This window comes from Protomyctophum parallelum (assembly GCF_964188405.1).
Source record: "Protomyctophum parallelum genome assembly, chromosome: 21".
Classification (NCBI taxonomy): Eukaryota; Metazoa; Chordata; class Actinopteri; order Myctophiformes; family Myctophidae; genus Protomyctophum; species Protomyctophum parallelum.
Window position 1 is genome coordinate 1,544,243 of NC_139713.1, and position 20,000 is coordinate 1,564,242.

Below are 20,000 nucleotides of genomic sequence, written 5' to 3' on the forward strand. Positions count from 1 at the left end.
GCAGATCTACAAGCCATATGCAATTCACCACACAGTGGGCAATGGGAATAGCAGATCTACAAGCCATATGCAATTCACCACACAGTGGGCAATGGGAATAGCAGATGTACAAGCCATATGTAATTCACCACACAGTGGGCAATGGGAATAGCAGATCTACAAGCCCTATGTAATTCACCACACAGTGGGCAATGGGAATAGCAGATCTACAAGCCCTATGTAATTCACCACACAGTGGGCAATGGGAATAGCAGATCTACAAGCCCTATGTAATTCACCACACAGTGGGCAATGGGAATAGCAGATCTACAAGCCCTATGTAATTCACCACACAGTGGGCAATGGGAATAGCAGATGTACAAGCCCTATGTAACTGACTGCACTGCGGGTAATGGAAATAGCAGATCTACAAGCTCGTAGCGTGTTGATCTGCTGTCCTTTCTGTTTCAATTGGATTTATTTGTTGTCCTGTAATGTAATATTCCAGCCACTGGATGACACCCCGGTCAAAAGCTAGAACGCTTCCTGTTATCACACAACACCATGTTGCACTTAACTTATCTTAACTTACCTTAAAGCTTCCTGTTATTACACAACACCATATTGCACTTAACTTACTTACTTACTTACTTGCTATAAGCAATAATATGTCAAACATTTTAATTACCTTTCTTTTGGGTCATTGGTCGATTTACCTGTCTGCTTCCTGATTGGTTAGTCATTGCGACTGGGGTTTTCTTTTCCGACCAATGACAAAGCTTCTAGGAACATCTTTGGATGCAGATTGCGTCACAGAGACACATTGGGCTGGATAAAATCCCATGTGGTAATACATGAAATGGTGTTTTTCAATAGAAACAAGTTATTTTGAGGCATAAAGGTGACAGCATGCAGTGCAATAGGAATAATTAACCCAAATGTGACAAAGTCATGTCATGTCTTCTATGGAGAGGTGTGAGAGGGCGAGGGGCGAGGTGTGAGGGGGCGAGGTGTGAGAGGGCGAGAGGCGAGGTGTGAGAGGGCGAGGGGCGAGGTGTGAGAGGGCGAGGTGTGAGAGGGCGAGAGGCGAGGTGTGAGAGGGCGAGGGGCGAGGTGTGAGAGGCGAGGTGTGAGAGGGCGAGGTGTGAGAGGCGAGGTGTGAGAGGGCGAGGTGTGAGAGGGCGAGGTGTGAGAGGGCGAGGTGCGAGAGGGCGAGGTGCGAGAGGGCGAGGTGCGAGAGGGCGAGGGGCGAGGTGTGAGAGGGCGAGGTGTGAGAGGGCGAGGTGCGAGAGGGCGAGGTGTGAGAGGGCGAGGTGCGAGAGGGCGAGGTGTTAGAGGGCGAGGGGCGAGGTGTGAGAGGGCGAGGTGTGAGAGGGCGAGGTGTGAGAGGGCGAGGGGCGAGGTGTGAGAGGGCGAGGTGTGAGAGGGCGAGGTGTGAGCGGGCGAGGGGCGAGGTGTGAGAGGGCGAGGTGTGAGAGGTGAGGTGTGAGAGGGCGAGGGGCGAGGTGTGAGAGGGCGAGGTGCGAGAGGGCGAGGTGTGAGAGGGCGAGGTGTGAGAGGGCGAGGGGCGAGGTGTGAGAGGGCGAGGGGCGAGGTGTGAGAGGGCGAGGTGTGAGAGGGCGAGAGGCGAGGTGTGAGAGGGCGAGGTGTGAGAGGGCGAGGAGCGAGGTGTGAGAGGGCGAGGTGCGAGAGGGCGAGGTGCGAGAGGGCGAGGTGTGAGAGGGCGAGGGGCGAGGTGTGAGAGGGCGAGGTGTGAGAGGGCGAGGTGTGAGAGGGCGAGGGGCGAGGTGTGAGAGGGCGAGGTGTGAGAGGTGAGGTGTGAGAGGGCGAGGGGCGAGGTGTGAGAGGCGAGGTGTGAGAGGGCGAGGGGCGAGGTGTGAGAGGGCGAGGTGTGAGAGGGCGAGGTGTGAGAGGGCGAGGGGCGAGGTGTGAGAGGGCGAGGTGTGAGAGGGCGAGAGGCGAGGTGTGAGAGGGCGAGGGGCGAGGTGTGAGAGGGCGAGGTGTGAGAGGGCGAGGTGCGAGAGGGCGAGGTGTGAGAGGGCGAGGTGTGAGAGGGCGAGGTGCGAGAGGGCGAGGTGCGAGAGGGCGAGGTGTGAGAGGGCGAGGGGCGAGGTGTGAGAGGGCGAGGTGTGAGAGGGCGAGGTGTGAGAGGGCGAGGGGCGAGGTGTGAGAGGGCGAGGTGTGAGAGGGCGAGGGGCGAGGTGTGAGAGGGCGAGGTGTGAGAGGGCGAGGGGCGAGGTGTGAGAGGCGAGGTGTGAGAGGGCGAGGGGCGAGGTGTGAGAGGGCGAGGGGCGAGGTGTGAGAGGGCGAGGTGTGAGAGGGCGAGGGGCGAGGTGTGAGAGGCGAGGTGTAAGAGGGCGAGGGGCGAGGTGTGAGAGGCGAGGTGTGAGAGGGCGAGGTGTGAGGTGTGAGAGGGCGAGGTGTGAGAGGGCGAGGTGTGAGGTGTGAGAGGGCGAGGTGTGAGAGGGCGAGGGGCGAGGTGTGAGAGGCGAGGTGTGAGAGGGCGAGGGGCGAGGTGTGAGAGGCGAGGTGTGAGAGGGCGAGGGGCGAGGTGTGAGAGGCGAGGTGTGAGAGGGCGAGGGGCGAGGTGTGAGAGGGCGAGGGGCAAGGTGTGAGAGGCGAGGTGTGAGAGGGCGAGGGGCGAGGTGCGAGAGGCGAGGTGCGAGAGGCGAGGTGTCAGAGGGCGAGGTGTGAGAGGGCGAGGGGCAAGGTGTGAGAGGCGAGGTGTGAGAGGGCGAGGGGCGAGGTGTGAGAGGGCGAGGTGTGAGAGGGCGAGGTGCGAGAGGGCGAGGTGTGAGAGGGCGAGGTGTGAGAGGGCGAGGTGCGAGAGGGCGAGGTGCGAGAGGGCGAGGTGTGAGAGGGCGAGGGGCGAGGTGTGAGAGGGCGAGGTGTGAGAGGGCGAGGGGCGAGGTGTGAGAGGCGAGGTGTGAGAGGGCGAGGTGTGAGAGGGCGAGGTGTGAGAGGGCGAGGTGCGAGAGGGCGAGGTGCGAGAGGGCGAGGTGTGAGAGGGCGAGGGGCGAGGTGTGAGAGGCGAGGTGTGAGAGGGCGAGGGGCGAGGTGTGAGAGGCGAGGTGTGAGAGGGCGAGGGGCGAGGTGTGAGAGGGCGAGGGGCAAGGTGTGAGAGGCGAGGTGTGAGAGGGCGAGGGGCGAGGTGCGAGAGGCGAGGTGCGAGAGGCGAGGTGTCAGAGGGCGAGGTGTGAGAGGGCGAGGGGCAAGGTGTGAGAGGCGAGGTGTGAGAGGGCGAGGGGCGAGGTGTGAGAGGGCGAGGTGTGAGAGGGCGAGGTGCGAGAGGGCGAGGTGTGAGAGGGCGAGGTGTGAGAGGGCGAGGTGCGAGAGGGCGAGGTGCGAGAGGGCGAGGTGTGAGAGGGCGAGGGGCGAGGTGTGAGAGGGCGAGGTGTGAGAGGGCGAGGTGTGAGAGGGCGAGGGGCGAGGTGTGAGAGGGCGAGGTGTGAGAGGGCGAGGGGCGAGGTGTGAGAGGGCGAGGTGTGAGAGGGCGAGGGGCGAGGTGTGAGAGGCGAGGTGTGAGAGGGCGAGGGGCGAGGTGTGAGAGGGCGAGGGGCGAGGTGTGAGAGGGCGAGGTGTGAGAGGGCGAGGTGTGAGAGGGCGAGGTGTGAGGTGTGAGAGGGCGAGGTGTGAGAGGGCGAGGTGTGAGGTGTGAGAGGGCGAGGTGTGAGAGGGCGAGGGGCGAGGTGTGAGAGGCGAGGTGTGAGAGGGCGAGGGGCGAGGTGTGAGAGGCGAGGTGTGAGAGGGCGAGGGGCGAGGTGTGAGAGGCGAGGTGTGAGAGGGCGAGGGGCGAGGTGTGAGAGGGCGAGGGGCAAGGTGTGAGAGGCGAGGTGTGAGAGGGCGAGGGGCGAGGTGCGAGAGGCGAGGTGCGAGAGGCGAGGTGTCAGAGGGCGAGGTGTGAGAGGGCGAGGGGCAAGGTGTGAGAGGCGAGGTGTGAGAGGGCGAGGGGCGAGGTGCGAGAGGCGAGGTGCGAGAGGCGAGGTGTCAGAGGGCGAGGTGTGAGAGGGCGAGGGGCGAGGTGTGAGAGGGCGAGGTGTGAGAGGTGAGGTGTGAGAGGGCGAGGTGTGAGAGGGCGAGGGGCGAGGTGCGAGAGGGCGAGGGGCGAGGTGTGAGAGGGCGAGGTGTGAGAGGTGAGGTGTGAGAGGGCGAGGGGCGAGGTGTCAGAGGGCGAGGTGTGAGAGGGCGAGGGGCGAGGTGCGAGAGGCGAGGTGTGAGAGGGCGAGGGGCGAGGTGTGAGAGGGCGAGGTGTGAGAGGGCGAGGGGCGAGGTGTGAGAGGGCGAGGTGTGAGAGGTGAGGTGTGAGAGTGAGAGGGCGAGGTGTGAGAGGGCGAGGGGCGAGGTGCGAGAGGGCGAGGGGCGAGGTGTGAGAGGCGAGGTGTGAGAGGGCGAGGTGTGAGAGGTGAGGTGTGAGAGGGCGAGGGGCGAGGTGTCAGAGGGCGAGGTGTGAGAGGGCGAGGGGCGAGGTGCGAGAGGCGAGGTGTGAGAGGTGAGGTGTGAGAGGGCGAGGTTTGAGAGGGCGAGAAGCGAGGTGTGAGAGGGCGAGAGGCGAGGTGTCAGAGGGCGAGGGGCGAGGTGTGAGAGGCGAGGTGTGAGAGGGCGAGGGGCGAGGTGTGAGAGGGCGAGGTGCGAGAGGCGAGGTGCGAGAGGCGAGGTGTGAGAGGGCGAGGGGCGAGGGGGCGAGGTGTGAGAGGGCGAGGTGCGAGAGGCGAGGTGTGAGAGGGCGAGGGGCGAGGTGTCAGAGGGCGAGGTGTGAGAGGGTGAGAGGTGAGGTGTGAGAGGGTGAGAGGGCGAGGTGTGAGAGGGCGAGGGGCGAGGTGCGAGAGGGCGAGGGGCGAGGTGTGAGAGGGCGAGGGGCGAGGTGTGAGAGGGCGAGGTGTGAGAGGTGAGGTGTGAGAGGGCGAGGGGCGAGGTGTCAGAGGGCGAGGTGTCAGAGGGCGAGGTGTGAGAGGGCGAGGGGCGAGGTGTGAGAGGCGAGGTGTGAGAGGCGAGGTGTGAGAGGCGAGGTGTGAGAGGCGAGGTGTGAGAGGCGAGGTGTGAGGGACGAGGTGTGAGAGGACGAGGGGCGAGGTGTGAGAGGCGAGGTGTGAGAGGCGAGGTGTGAGAGGGCGAGGTGTGAGGCCGGTAACTCCAGAGAGGTCACAAAACAAAGCGTTTTGAAATGCCAAGCGTGTCTGTGGAGTACAGGAGGACATAATGTCACGTTGGTTTTGTATATATATTCTTTATGTATTCACAGCGTGTAATGCTCTCATTATGCACGCAGGACCCGGGGGGGGGGGGGGGGGGGTTACCAGATGCAGAGCATATTTAGCCCCCCCCCCGATGCTAACGAAGACAAATGACTCCGCTTCCACTGCAGCTAACACTGTGGGGGGGGGGGGGGGGGGGGGGTCAGAGAGAGAGAGACTTCAGCTCACACTGACAATTTGTCTTGCGACCCAGTGAAGGAATCGGTGGGGAGAGAGTATGTTTTGCACTCTGTCCGTGTGTCCGTGTGTCCGTCCGTGTGTCCGTCCGTGTGTCCTTGTGTCCGTCCGTGTGTCCGTCCGTCTGTCCGTCCGTGTGTCCGTCCGTGTGTCCGTCCGTGTGTCCGTCCGTGTGTCCGTGTGTCCGTCCGTCTGTCCGTCCGTGTGTCCGTGTGTCCGTCCGTGTGTCCGTCCGTCTGTCCGTCCGTGTGTCCGTCCGTGTGTCCGTCCGTGTGTCCGTCCGTGTGTCCGTGTGTCCGTCCGTGTGTCCGTCCGTGTGTCCGTCCGTGTGTCCGTGTGTCCGTCCGTTACCAGCTAATCTATGCGAAATCTTTCACGGACCTTCCTACTAGGATAGGAACATATCAACCCTTTGCTACTATAGGATAGGAACATATCAACCCTTTCCTACTATAGGATAGGAACATATCAACCCTTTCCTACTATAGGATAGGAACATATCAACCCTTTCCTACTATAGGATGAACATATCAACCCTTTCCTACTATAGGATGAGGAACATATCAACCCTTTCCTACTATAGGATGAACATATCAACCCTTTCCTACTATAGGATGAACATATCAACCCTTTCCTACTATAGGCTGAGGAACATATCAACCCTTTCCTACTATAGGATAGGAACATATCAACCCTTTCCTACTATAGGATAGGAACATATCAACCCTTTCCTACTATAGGATGAACATATCAACCCTTTCCTACTATAGGATGAACATATCAACCCTTTCCTACTATAGGATAGGAACATATCAACCCTTTCCTACTATAGGATGAGGCACATATCAACCCTTTCCTACTATAGGATAGGAACATATCAACCCTTTCCTACTATAGGATGAGGAACATATCAACCCTTTCCTACTATAGGATGAGGAACATATCAACCCTTTCCTACTATAGGATGAGGAACATATCAACCCTTTCCTACTATAGGATAGGAACATATCAACCCTTTCCTACTATAGGATAGGAACATATCAACCCTTTCCTACTATAGGATGAACATATCAACCCTTTCCTACTATAGGATGAGAAACATATCAACCCTTTCCTACTATAGGATGAGGAACATATCAACCCTTTCCTACTATAGGATGAACATACCAACCCTTTCCTACTATAGGATGAACATATCAACCCTTTCCTACTATAGGATAGGAACATATCAACCCTTTCCTACTATAGGATGAACATATCAACCCTTTCCTACTATAGGATAGGAACATATCAACCCTTTCCTACTATAGGATAGGAACATATCAACCCTTTCCTACTATAGGATAGGAACATATCAACCCTTTCCTACTATAGGATAGGAACATATCAACCCTTTCCTACTATAGGATAGGAACATATCAACCCTTTCCTACTATAGGATGAACATATCAACCCTTTCCTACTATAGGATAGGAACATATCAACCCTTTCCTACTATAGGATGAGGAACATATCAACCCTTTCCTACTATAGGATAGGAACATATCAACCCTTTCCTACTATAGGATGAGGAACATATCAACCCTTTCCTACTATAGGATGAGGAACATATCAACCCTTTCCTACTATAGGATAGGAACATATCAACCCTTTCCTACTATAGGATGAGGAACATATCAACCCTTTCCTACTATAGGATGAGGAACATATCAACCCTTTCCTACTATAGGATGAACATATCAACCCTTTCCTACTATAGGATGAGGAACATATCAACCCTTTCCTACTATAGGATGAACATATCAACCCTTTCCTACTATAGGATGAACATATCAACCCTTTCCTACTATAGGATGAACATATCAACCCTTTCCTACTATAGGATGAACATATCAACCCTTTCCTACTATAGGATAGGAACATATCAACCCTTTCCTACTATAGGATAGGAACATATCAACCCTTTCCTACTATAGGATAGGAACATATCAACCCTTTCCTACTATAGGATAGGAACATATCAACCCTTTCCTACTATAGGATAGGAACATATCAACCCTTTCCTACTATAGGATGAGGAACATATCAACCCTTTCCTACTATAGGATGAACATATCAACCCTTTCCTACTATAGGATAGGAACATATCAACCCTTTCCTACTATAGGATGATGAACATATCAACCCTTTCCTACTATAGGATGAACATATCAACCCTTTCCTACTATAGGATGAGGAACATATCAACCCTTTCCTACTATAGGATGAGGGACATATCAACCCTTTCCTACTATAGGATGAGGAACATATCAACCCTTTCCTACTATAGGATGAACATATCAACCCTTTCCTACTATAGGATAGGAACATATCAACCCTTTCCTACTATAGGATGAACATATCAACCCTTTCCTACTATAGGATGAACATATCAACCCTTTCCTACTATAGGATGAACATATCAACCCTTTCCTACTATAGGATGAACATATCAACCCTTTCCTACTATAGGCTGAGGAACATATCAACCCTTTCCTACTATAGGATGAACATATCAACCCTTTCCTACTATAGGATGAGGAACATATCAACCCTTTCCTACTATAGGATGAACATATCAACCCTTTCCTACTATAGGATGAACATATCAACCCTTTGCTACTATAGGATGAGGAACATATCAACCCTTTGCTACTATAGGATAGGGACATATCAACCCTTTGCTACTATAGGATAGGAACATATCAACCCTTTCCTACTATAGGATGAACATATCAACCCTTTCCTACTATAGGATGAACATATCAACCCTTTCCTACTATAGGATGAGGAACATATCAACCCTTTCCTACTATAGGATAGGAACATATCAACCCTTTCCTACTATAGGATAGGAACATATCAACCCTTTCCTACTATAGGATAGGAACATATCAACCCTTTCCTACTATAGGATGAGGAACATATCAACCCTTTCCTACTATAGGATGAGGAACATATCAACCCTTTCCTACTATAGGATAGGAACATATCAACCCTTTGCTACTATAGGATGAGGAACATATCAACCCTTTCCTACTATAGGATAGGAACATATCAACCCTTTGCTACTATAGGATGAACATATCAACCCTTTCCTACTATAGGATATGAACATATCAACCCTTTCCTACTATAGGATAGGAACATATCAACCCTTTCCTACTATAGGATGAGGAACATATCAACCCTTTCCTACTATAGGATAGGAACATATCAACCCTTTGCTACTATAGGATGAGGAACATATCAACCCTTTCCTACTATAGGATGAGGAACATATCAACCCTTTCCTACTATAGGATAGGAACATATCAACCCTTTCCTACTATAGGATGAGGAACATATCAACCCTTTCCTACTATAGGATGAGGAACATATCAACCCTTTCCTACTATAGGATAGGAACATATCAACCCTTTCCTACTATAGGATGAACATATCAACCCTTTCCTACTATAGGATAGGAACATATCAACCCTTTCCTACTATAGGATGAACATATCAACCCTTTCCTACTATAGGATGAACATATCAACCCTTTCCTACTATAGGATGAACATATCAACCCTTTCCTACTATAGGATAGGAACATATCAACCCTTTCCTACTATAGGATGAGGAACATATCAACCCTTTCCTACTATAGGATAGGAACATATCAACCCTTTCCTACTATAGGATGAACATATCAACCCTTTCCTACTATAGGATGAGGAACATATCAACCCTTTCCTACTATAGGATGAACATATCAACCCTTTCCTACTATAGGATGAACATATCAACCCTTTCCTACTATAGGATAGGAACATATCAACCCTTTCCTACTATAGGATGAACATATCAACCCTTTCCTACTATAGGATGAGGAACATATCAACCCTTTCCTACTATAGGATAGGAACATATCAACCCTTTCCTACTATAGGATGAACATATCAACCCTTTCCTACTATAGGATGAACATATCAACCCTTTCCTACTATAGGATAGGAACATATCAACCCTTTCCTACTATAGGATGAGGAACATATCAACCCTTTCCTACTATAGGATAGGAACATATCAACCCTTTCCTACTATAGGATGAACATATCAACCCTTTCCTACTATAGGATAGGAACATATCAACCCTTTCCTACTATAGGATGAACATATCAACCCTTTCCTACTATAGGATGAGGAACATATCAACCCTTTCCTACTATAGGATGAACATATCAACCCTTTCCTACTATATGATAGGAACATATCAACCCTTTCCTACTATAGGATAGGAACATATCAACCCTTTCCTACTATAGGATGAACATATCAACCCTTTCCTACTATAGGATAGGAACATATCAACCCTTTCCTACTATAGGATGAGGCACATATCAACCCTTTCCTACTATAGGATAGGAACATATCAACCCTTTCCTACTATAGGATGAACATATCAACCCTTTCCTACTATAGGATAGGAACATATCAACCCTTTCCTACTATAGGATGAACATATCAACCCTTTCCTACTATAGGATAGGAACATATCAACCCTTTCCTACTATAGGATGAACATATCAACCCTTTCCTACTATAGGATGAACATATCAACCCTTTCCTACTATAGGATGAGGAACATATCAACCCTTTCCTACTATAGGATGAGGAACATATCAACCCTTTCCTACTATAGGATAGGAACATATCAACCCTTTCCTACTATAGGATGAGGAACATATCAACCCTTTCCTACTATAGGATGAACATATCAACCCTTTCCTACTATAGGATAGGAACATATCAACCCTTTCCTACTATAGGATGAACATATCAACCCTTTCCTACTATAGGATGAACATATCAACCCTTTGCTACTATAGGATGAACATATCAACCCTTTCCTACTATAGGATGAACATATCAACCCTTTGCTACTATATGATGAACATATCAACCCTTTCCTACTATAGGATGAACATATCAACCCTTTCCTACTATAGGATGAACATATCAACCCTTTCCTACTATAGGATGAGGAACATATCAACCCTTTCCTACTATAGGATAGGAACATATCAACCCTTTCCTACTATATGATGAGGAACATATCAACCCTTTGCTACTATAGGATGAGGAACATATCAACCCTTTCCTACTATAGGATAGGAACATATCAACCCTTTCCTACTATAGGATAGGAACATATCAACCCTTTCCTACTATAGGATGAACATATCAACCCTTTCCTACTATAGGATGAGGAACATATCAACCCTTTCCTACTATAGGATAGGAACATATCAACCCTTTCCTACTATAGGATGAACATATCAACCCTTTCCTACTATAGGATGAGGAACATATCAACCCTTTCCTACTATAGGATGAACATATCAACCCTTTCCTACTATAGGATAGGAACATATCAACCCTTTCCTACTATAGGATAGGAACATATCAACCCTTTCCTACTATAGGATGAACATATCAACCCTTTCCTACTATAGGCTGAGGAACATATCAACCCTTTCCTACTATAGGATGAACATATCAACCCTTTCCTACTATAGGATATGAACATATCAACCCTTTGCTACTATAGGATGAACATATCAACCCTTTCCTACTATAGGATGAACATATCAACCCTTTCCTACTATAGGATGAACATATCAACCCTTTCCTACTATAGGATGAACATATCAACCCTTTCCTACTATAGGATGAACATATCAACCCTTTCCTACTATAGGATGAACATATCAACCCTTTCCTACTATAGGATGAACATATCAACCCTTTTCACATCGGCCTGTTTTCACCAAAGGAATATTCAATACAGCTCAAATGTCATTCACATGTCGAGGGTGGTTTAACCAACGGAGTTCCATTTCCATCCATAGTGGGAAGAAAGAAAAGCATGCTTTTTGGGGGATAAATCGGCTATGTTTGCGATAGCGTAGCCTACGTGCGATAAAGCGAGACAGGATCAGTGATGTGATCTATGACATACTGTACATCATTAGGTGTTCATATTCCTCCCGTCCTCCCGTCCGCTTCTCATTGTAAATAGAATATCTAAACGCGTGCATCTTTTTACAATGATGTTATTTTTCAGAAAGGAAGCCATTGAGGGTTAAAATGGGTCTTAATGCTTCCAACTCGAGTAGAATTATTAATGTTCTGTACAAGTGTCCATGACAAAGAAAATATATGATGTGGAGACAATAAAGACTATAATTATCATTATTATTGAAGGTGGTCCATTTGCTCAGTACACTATTTCGGGGGCATATTTAGAATGTGTGCAGGGTTGAGTACGTTGAATCTAGTTTGCATTAATACGATCTCTAATGGAGGAGTATCACAGCGCCTCCTACAGGCCGTTGAGTATCACAGCGCCTCCTACAGGCCGTTGAGTATCACAGCGCCTCCTACAGGCTGAGTATCACAGCGCCTCCTACAGGCTGAGTATCACAGCGCCTCCTACAGGCTGAGTATCACAGCGCCTCCTACAGGCCGTTGAGTATCACAGCGCCTCCTACAGGCTGTTGAGTATCACAGCGCCTCCTACAGGCCGTTGAGTATCACAGCGCCTCCTACAGGCCGTTGAAAAACGCTTGTCCGGGCCAGAAACTGCCCCCTCAATGTCGTTTCTGAGACACTAGTGCTTTCAATGCAGGCCGCGGCCACTAGGTGTCCCACTTGTGAGCGTTACGCTAACGAACGGCGGCTGACGATGCGATGAATGTAAACCCTGGATAGCGAACGGAGGTTTGGCGGGCTAGGGTACTGATTTAACCCTCCGTGTTAAACTGTCCAGTCCAGCCAGTTGTATTGAAGCTAACGTGCTAAACGTGCTAACGACGTGCCGCTGTGACACCTGGATGGTGTTTACAGAGGAGACCAATCTATTATCCTCCATTACAAGATGAATGATCCATGCCCGCCCACCGCACCCTCCCTCTCTCCCTGTGTGTCTCTCTCTCTCTCTCTCTCTCTCTCTGTCTGCACCGACCGCAACACTGAAATGAGAAGGTGGGGCCAGGTGACACGCCCATTAACACATTGTGTGCTGGGCTATTCTGTCAGGTGGTGCTAATATAAGGGATTAACATTTGGAGGATAAAAAAATTAGAAAAAAAATGAAAATAAACTAAATAAATGTGGAGATCTAAGGTTTCTGTGCCGTACCAGCGTGGATAGTCCCCCCCCCCCCCCCCCCCCCCTACCACGGGACATCAATCAAAGCGCGCCGGGCGCTTGCTCGGGCCGTGATGAGCCAGCACTCTGCCCCCCCTCTCTCCTCCCCCTCCCCCCCCTCTCTCCTCCCCCTCTCTCCTCCCCCCTCCCCCCCTCTCTGCTCCCCCCCTCTCTCCCCCCCCCCCCCCCCCACCACCACAGGAAACCGCTCTAACCCTTCGGGACCCGAGAACAGATTGTAGAAAATGTGTCTCTTCGTTTTCTGATAAAACCTCATGTTTCTATAATATATATATCTATCTATAATCAGTGGTTCTGAAACTATTTGTCAACTATAATATCAAGGACCCCCAGAATTATCTGTAATCGGCCGCGGACCCCCCCCCATCTGATAATATGTTGTTCCAGGGACCCCCATCTGAAAATATGTTGTTCCAGTGACCCCCATCTGATAATATGTTGTTCCATGGACCCCCATCTGATAATATGTTGTTCCATGGACCCCCATCTGATAATATGTTGTTCCAGTGACCCCCATCTGATAATATGTTGTTCCAGGGACCCCCATCTGATAATATGTTGTTCCAGGGACCCCCATCTGATAATATGTTGTTCCAGGGACCCCCATCTGATAATATGTTGTTCCAGGGACTCCCATCTGATAATTTGTTGTTCCAGCCCCCCTCGCACCCAGAAGCAAATTTGAGTTAAAAACGTTTGCTGTGAAAGAATAATATATCAAAAGATTTGCACACGTTGTCATTAAAAGAAAAACAAATAAAAAAACAGTGCCGCGCTACGATCTTGTAGATCTGCTGTTTTCTTTTGTCAACAGCTAAAGTTCTCCACTAATAAGGGTTAAACGAGGTTCAAAGCAGAGCAGGCGACCCAGGCGAGTTCCAGGTCTCAACGGGCTAATTGGGATTCATGAGAAAAAAAGATGCAAAGGAAACGCTTTGGGGCCTCTGCCACCCCCCCCCCCCCCCTCCCACTCCCCGCCCTCCCCCTCCGTGATTTTATAGGAAATTTATTGTTATTAACCCATCCTGAACGGGAACCCGTTTTGGTGTTCGCATCATGCTAAGCTTTAGCTATTGAAAAATAGCAGATCTACAAGCTCGTAGCGCGCCACTTGGTGGCGCGCTACGAGCTTGTAGGTCTGCTATTTTTAATCGAAGAACGACTGACTTTTTTTTTTTTTTAATCTGATCTCAGGTCAGAATGGGTTAATCAGACCAGTGTGTGTCCACTAGTGGAAACCTCGTATGAATCTGATCTCAGGTCAGAATGGGTTAACCCATTCAGGACGGGGAAGACCCTTTAGGTGTTTTTTAAGCGTTATGTTATGCTTTAGCTGTTGGAAAAAAATAGCAGAGCTACAAGCTGCGCCACGAGGTACAAGCCGCGCTACGAACTTATAGATCTGCTATTTTCTTTTGTCTCTGAAAATCGTGAAAATGTAGCGCAAATCTTTGAATTTATTATATTATTTCTGAGCGAACGTTTTTTAACTCAAATCTTTGCTTCTGGGAGGGAGGGAGGGGGGGGGGTCCCTGGAACGACATTTTCTCAGATACAAATACAGATCATTTTTGGGGGTCCTTGACGCGATAAAGAGTGTTTTCCAGGAAGGTTTTAGGATTATTTAGAGGCTTTTTATTAATTTATATAATCTGGGTCTAAAGGCGTTAGAGGAACCATTTGCTTAGTGTGATATTTCCATTACGGACTTGTCAACGCGGCCCAGATAATAGGCTGGCTGTCAGCCTTGTTGATGGCCCATGTAGTTTACCGTGTGTGTGTGTGTGTGTGTGTGTGTGTGTGTGTGCGCCATATTGTGTGTTTTACCTTCAAGGCTGTGTCTAATGGGGGAAGTTGGTGGAGAAGAATGCTCATGGTCTACAACATGACACACACACACGCACGCGCACACACACACACACACACACACACACACACACACACACACACACACACACACACACACACACACACACACACACACACACACATAAGACATCAAAGTAACATTCACACTCTCTGCAAAGGATGTTAAGCTGTGTGTGTGTTCAACAACACAGCCATGACGTTAAGCTGTGTGTGTGTGTTCAACAACACAGCCATGACGTTAAGCTGTGTGTGTGTTCAACAACACAGCCATGACGTTAAGCTGTGTGTGTTCAACAACACAGCCATGACGTTAAGCTGTGTGTGTTCAACAACACAGCCATGACGTTAAGCTGTGTGTGTGTGTGTTCAACAACACAGCCATGACGTTAAGCTGTGTGTGTGTTCAACAACACAGCCATGACGTTAAGCTGTGTGTGTGTGTTCAACAACACAGCCATGACGTTAAGCTGTGTGTGTGTGTTCAACAACACAGCCATGACGTTAAGCTGTGTGTGTGTTCAACAACACAGCCATGACGTTAAGCTGTGTGTGTGTGTTCAACAACACAGCCATGACGTTAAGCTGTGTGTGTGTGTGTGTGTGTGTGTGTTCAACAACACAGCCATGACGTTAAGCTGTGTGTGTGTGTGTGTGTTCAACAACACAGCCATGACGTTAAGCTGTGTGTGTGTTCAACAACACAGCCATGACGTTAAGATGTGTGTGTGTTCAACAACACAGCCATGACGTTAAGCTGTGTGTGTGTGTGTGTGTGTGTTCAACAACACAGCCATGACGTTAAGCTGTGTGTGTGTGTTCAACAACTCAGCCATGACGTTAAGCTGTGTGTGTGTTCAACAACACAGCCATGACGTTAAGCTGTGTGTGTTCAACAACACAGCCATGACGTTAAGCTGTGTGTGTGTTCAACAACACAGCCATGACGTTAAGCTTTGTGTGTGTGTTCAACAACACAGCCATGACGTTAAGCTGTGTGTGTGTTCAACAACACAGCCATGACGTTAAGCTGTGTGTGTGTTCAACAACACAGCCATGACGTTAAGCTGTGTGTGTGTGTGTTCAACAACACAGCCATGACGTTAAGCTGTGTGTGTGTTCAACAACACATACATGACGTTAAGCTGTGTGTGTGTTCAACAACACAGCCATGACGTTAAGCTGTGTGTGTGTGTTCAACAACACAGCCATGACGTTAAGCTGTGTGTGTGTGTGTTCAACAACACAGCCATGACGTTAAGCTGTGTGTGTGTTCAACAACACAGACATGACGTTATGCTTTTTGGGGGTGGGGTTTTACAAAGGCCTAATTACCCAAGAACGACTGAAATGTTCAATCAATCAATCAATCAATCAATCAATCAATCAATTATGCAAAACATCATGGCAAAAGGGGCGATTGTGTAGTAATTATGTGTCTGTCTCTCTGCCTATCTCTATATCTGTCTGCCTGCCTGTCTCTCTGCCTGCCTGTCTGTCTGTCCAGCTGGTGGCAGGCAGCGTGGTGATGTCATTCGAGGAGGTGTGTCCAGAGCGCATCGACCTGATCCACAAGAACTACCGTAAGCTGGTCAACCTGCTGGTGGACGTGGAGGAGTGGGGCCAGGTGGTCATCATCAGCATGCTAACACGCTACGCTAGGACGCAGTTCACTAGCCCCTGGACCGAGGTACGCATACACACGCACACACACGCACACGCACACACACACACGCGCGCGCATGCACGCGCGCACACACACACACACACACACACACACACACACACACACACACACACACACACACACACACACACACACACACACACACACACACACACACACGTACACTACACGAAAGTAGGAAAAGAAAAACGGCAGATTAAACAACACTTTTTATGTTGTTGTTTTTCTTCTTTGTAATTATTTGTTTGGTCCAAAATATTGTGTTTGTTGTCATGATTAGTCACGACTCGAGTTGGCTTCGTACGACGCTTAAAACGTCTTTAAATAAGTGTGTGTGTGTGTGTGTGTGTGCGTGTGTGTGTGCGTGTGCGTGCGTGAACATTTCAGGGCGCTACATTCGAGGACAACGACAAGGCGTTCTACGAGTCAGACGATGACAAACAGGAAGTGACATCATCATCATCAAAGCCGTACGTGATGGACCCTGACCACCGCCTGCTGCTGAGAAACACCAAACCGCTGTTACAGAGCAGGAACACTGCTGTGAGTACAGACACCACACCTCTGTTACAGAGACACCACACCTCTGTTACAGAGACACCACACCTCTGTTACAGAGACACCACACCTCTGTTACAGAGACACCACAAATCTGTTACAGAGACACCACACCTCTGTTACAGAGCAGGAACACTGCTGTGAGTACAGACACCACACCTCTGTTACAGAGACACCACACCTCTGTTACAGAGACACCACACCTCTGTTACAGAGACACCACAAATCTTTTACAGAGACACCACACCTCTGTTACAGAGCAGGAACACTGCTGTGAGTACAGACACCACACCTCTGTTACAGAGACACCACACCTCTGTTACAGAGACACCACACCTCTGTTACAGAGACACCACACCTCTGTTACAGAGACACCACACCTCTGGTACAGAGACACCACACCTCTGGTACAGAGACACCACACCTCTGTTACAGAGACACCACACCTCTGTTACAGAGACACCACACCTCTGTTACAGAGACACCACACCTCTGTTACAGAGCAGGAACACTGCTGTGAGTACAGACACCACACCTCTGTTACAGAGACACCACACCTCTGTTACAGAGACACCACACCTCTGTTACAGAGACACCACACCTCTGTTACAGAGACACCACACCTCTGTTACAGAGACACCACACCTCTGGTACAGAGACACCACACCTCTGTTACAGAGACACCACACCTCTGTTACAGAGACACCACACCTCTGTTACAGAGTAGAGTAGAGACACACACACCTGTTACAGAGTAGAGTAGAGACACCACACCTCTGTTACAGAGACACCACACCTCTGTTACAGAGTAGAGTAGAGACACACACACCTCTGTTACAGAGTAGAGTAGAGACACCACACCTCTGTTACAGAGTAGAGTAGAGACACCACACCTCTGTTACAGAGACACCACACCTCTGTTACAGAGACACCACACCTCTGTTACAGAGACACACACACCTCTGTTACAGAGTAGAGTAGAGACACACACACCTCTGTTACAGAGTCGAGTAGAGACACCACACCTCTGTTACAGAGTAGAGTAGAGACACACACACCTCTGTTACAGAGTAGAGCAGAGACACCACACCTCTGTTACAGAGACACCACACCTCTGTTACAGAGACACCACACCTCTGTTACAGAGTAGAGTAGAGACACACACACCTCTGTTACAGAGTAGAGTAGAGACACACACACCTCTGTTACAGAGTAGAGCAGAGACACCACACCTCTGTTACAGAGACACCACACCTCTGTTACAGAGACACCACACCTCTGTTACAGAGACACCACACCTCTGGTACAGAGTAGAGTAGAGACACACACACCTCTGTTACAGAGTCGAGTAGAGACACCACACCTCTGTTACAGAGTAGAGTAGAGACACCACACCTCTGTTACAGAGACACCACACCTCTGTTACAGAGAAACCACACCTCTGGTACAGAGACACCACACCTCTGTTACAGAGTAGAAGCACTGTTGTGAGTCACTCGCGGTCCGCGGTTTCAGGATTTATATTCAAACTTAGCAAAAAATAGCCAATCTGCAAGCTCAAAACGCTTGTAGATCGGCTAACGCTGAGTCGCGTTTTGAGCTTGTAGATCGGCAATTTTTTCGCTACGACAGTAATATGCAAAGTGGCTCCTCTGGAACGAATGTGGAAATACTGTGGCCTAGGGTATTTGAGTAGTAGAGAGGGGAGAGGAGAGGAGAGGAGAGGAGAGGAGAGGAGAGGAGAGGAGAGGAGAGGAGAGGGGGGGAGGGGAGGGGGGAGGGGGGAGGGGAGGGGGAGGGGCTGGTGTCTTCAATCTTCATATAGCTCCGTGTCTGACATGGACTCACGACTGACACACGTCACACACGCACTGTTACAGGAGCTGTTTCCGCTCCTGTATGTGTGACATTCTTATATGTTGAATTAGTATAGTTATATTAACCATATGTATGTAATATTTATTAGTATTAGTATAGTAATTACTAAATATTAGTAGCCTATTCATTAGTAATTAGTATTAGTATAGTAATGTAAACGTGTAGCTAGGTGTAATGTTAGAGACCACAGAAGACATGTAAATATGAAATAAATGCTTAAACATGAAGCTAGGTGTAATGTTAGAGTCCACAGAAGACATGTAAATATGAAATAAATGCTTAAACATGTAGCTATAGGTGTAATGTTAGAGACCACAGAAGACATGTGAATATGAAATAAATGCTTAAACATGTAGCTAGGTGTAATGTTAGAGACCACAGAAGACATGTAAATATGAAATACATGTAGCTAAGTGTAATGTTAGAGACCACAGAAGACATGTAAATATGAATACATGTAGCTAGGTGTAATGTTAGAGACCACAGAATACATGTAAATATGAATACATGTAGCTAGGTGTAATGTTAGAGACCACAGAAGACATGTCAATATGAAATAAATGCTTAAACATGTAGCTAGGTGTAATGTTAGAGACCACAGAAGACATGTAAATATGAAATACATGTAGCTAGGTGTAATGTTCGAGACCACAGAAGACATGTAAATATGAAATACATGTAGCTAGGTGTAATGTTAGAGACCACAGAAGACATGTAAATATGAAATAAATGCTTAAACATGTAGCTATAGGTGTAATGTTAGAGACCACAGAAGACATGTAAATATGAAATACATTGAGCTAGGTGTAATGTTAGAGACCACAGAAGACATGTAAATATGAAATAAATGCTTAAACATGTAGCTATAGGTGTAATGTTAGAGTCCACAGAAGACATGTAAATATGAAATAAATGCTTAAACATGTAGCTATAGGTGTAATGTTAGAGTCCACAGAAGACATGTAAATATGAAATAAATGCTTAAACATGTAGCTAGGTGTAATGTTAGAGACCACAGAAGACATGTGAATATGAAATAAATGCTTAAACATGTAGCTAGGTGTAATGTTAGAGACCACAGAAGACATGTAAATATGAAATACATGTAGCTAAGTGTAATGTTAGAGACCACAGAAGACATGTAAATATGAATACATGTAGCTAGGTGTAATGTTAGAGACCACAGAATACATGTAAATATGAATACATGTAGCTAGGTGTAATGTTAGAGACCACAGAAGACATGTCAATATGAAATAAATGCTTAAACATGTAGCTAGGTGTAATGTTAGAGACCACAGAAGACATGTAAATATGAAATACATGTAGCTAGGTGTAATGTTCGAGAC

The 20,000-nt window shown here is 48.4% G+C and overlaps 1 protein-coding gene across 1 annotated transcript in view; it reads left to right on the forward strand.

The window, feature by feature from the left end:
- ap3b1a (adaptor related protein complex 3 subunit beta 1a) overlaps positions 1-20,000 on the forward strand; it is a 148,190-nt gene that overhangs the window by 40,226 nt on the left and 87,964 nt on the right. The window contains exons 7-8 of the mRNA XM_083794337.1: positions 16,036-16,218; positions 16,603-16,758. Coding sequence (XP_083650463.1) covers positions 16,036-16,218; positions 16,603-16,758 — 339 coding nt within the window. The remainder of the gene's footprint in view (positions 1-16,035; positions 16,219-16,602; positions 16,759-20,000) is intronic.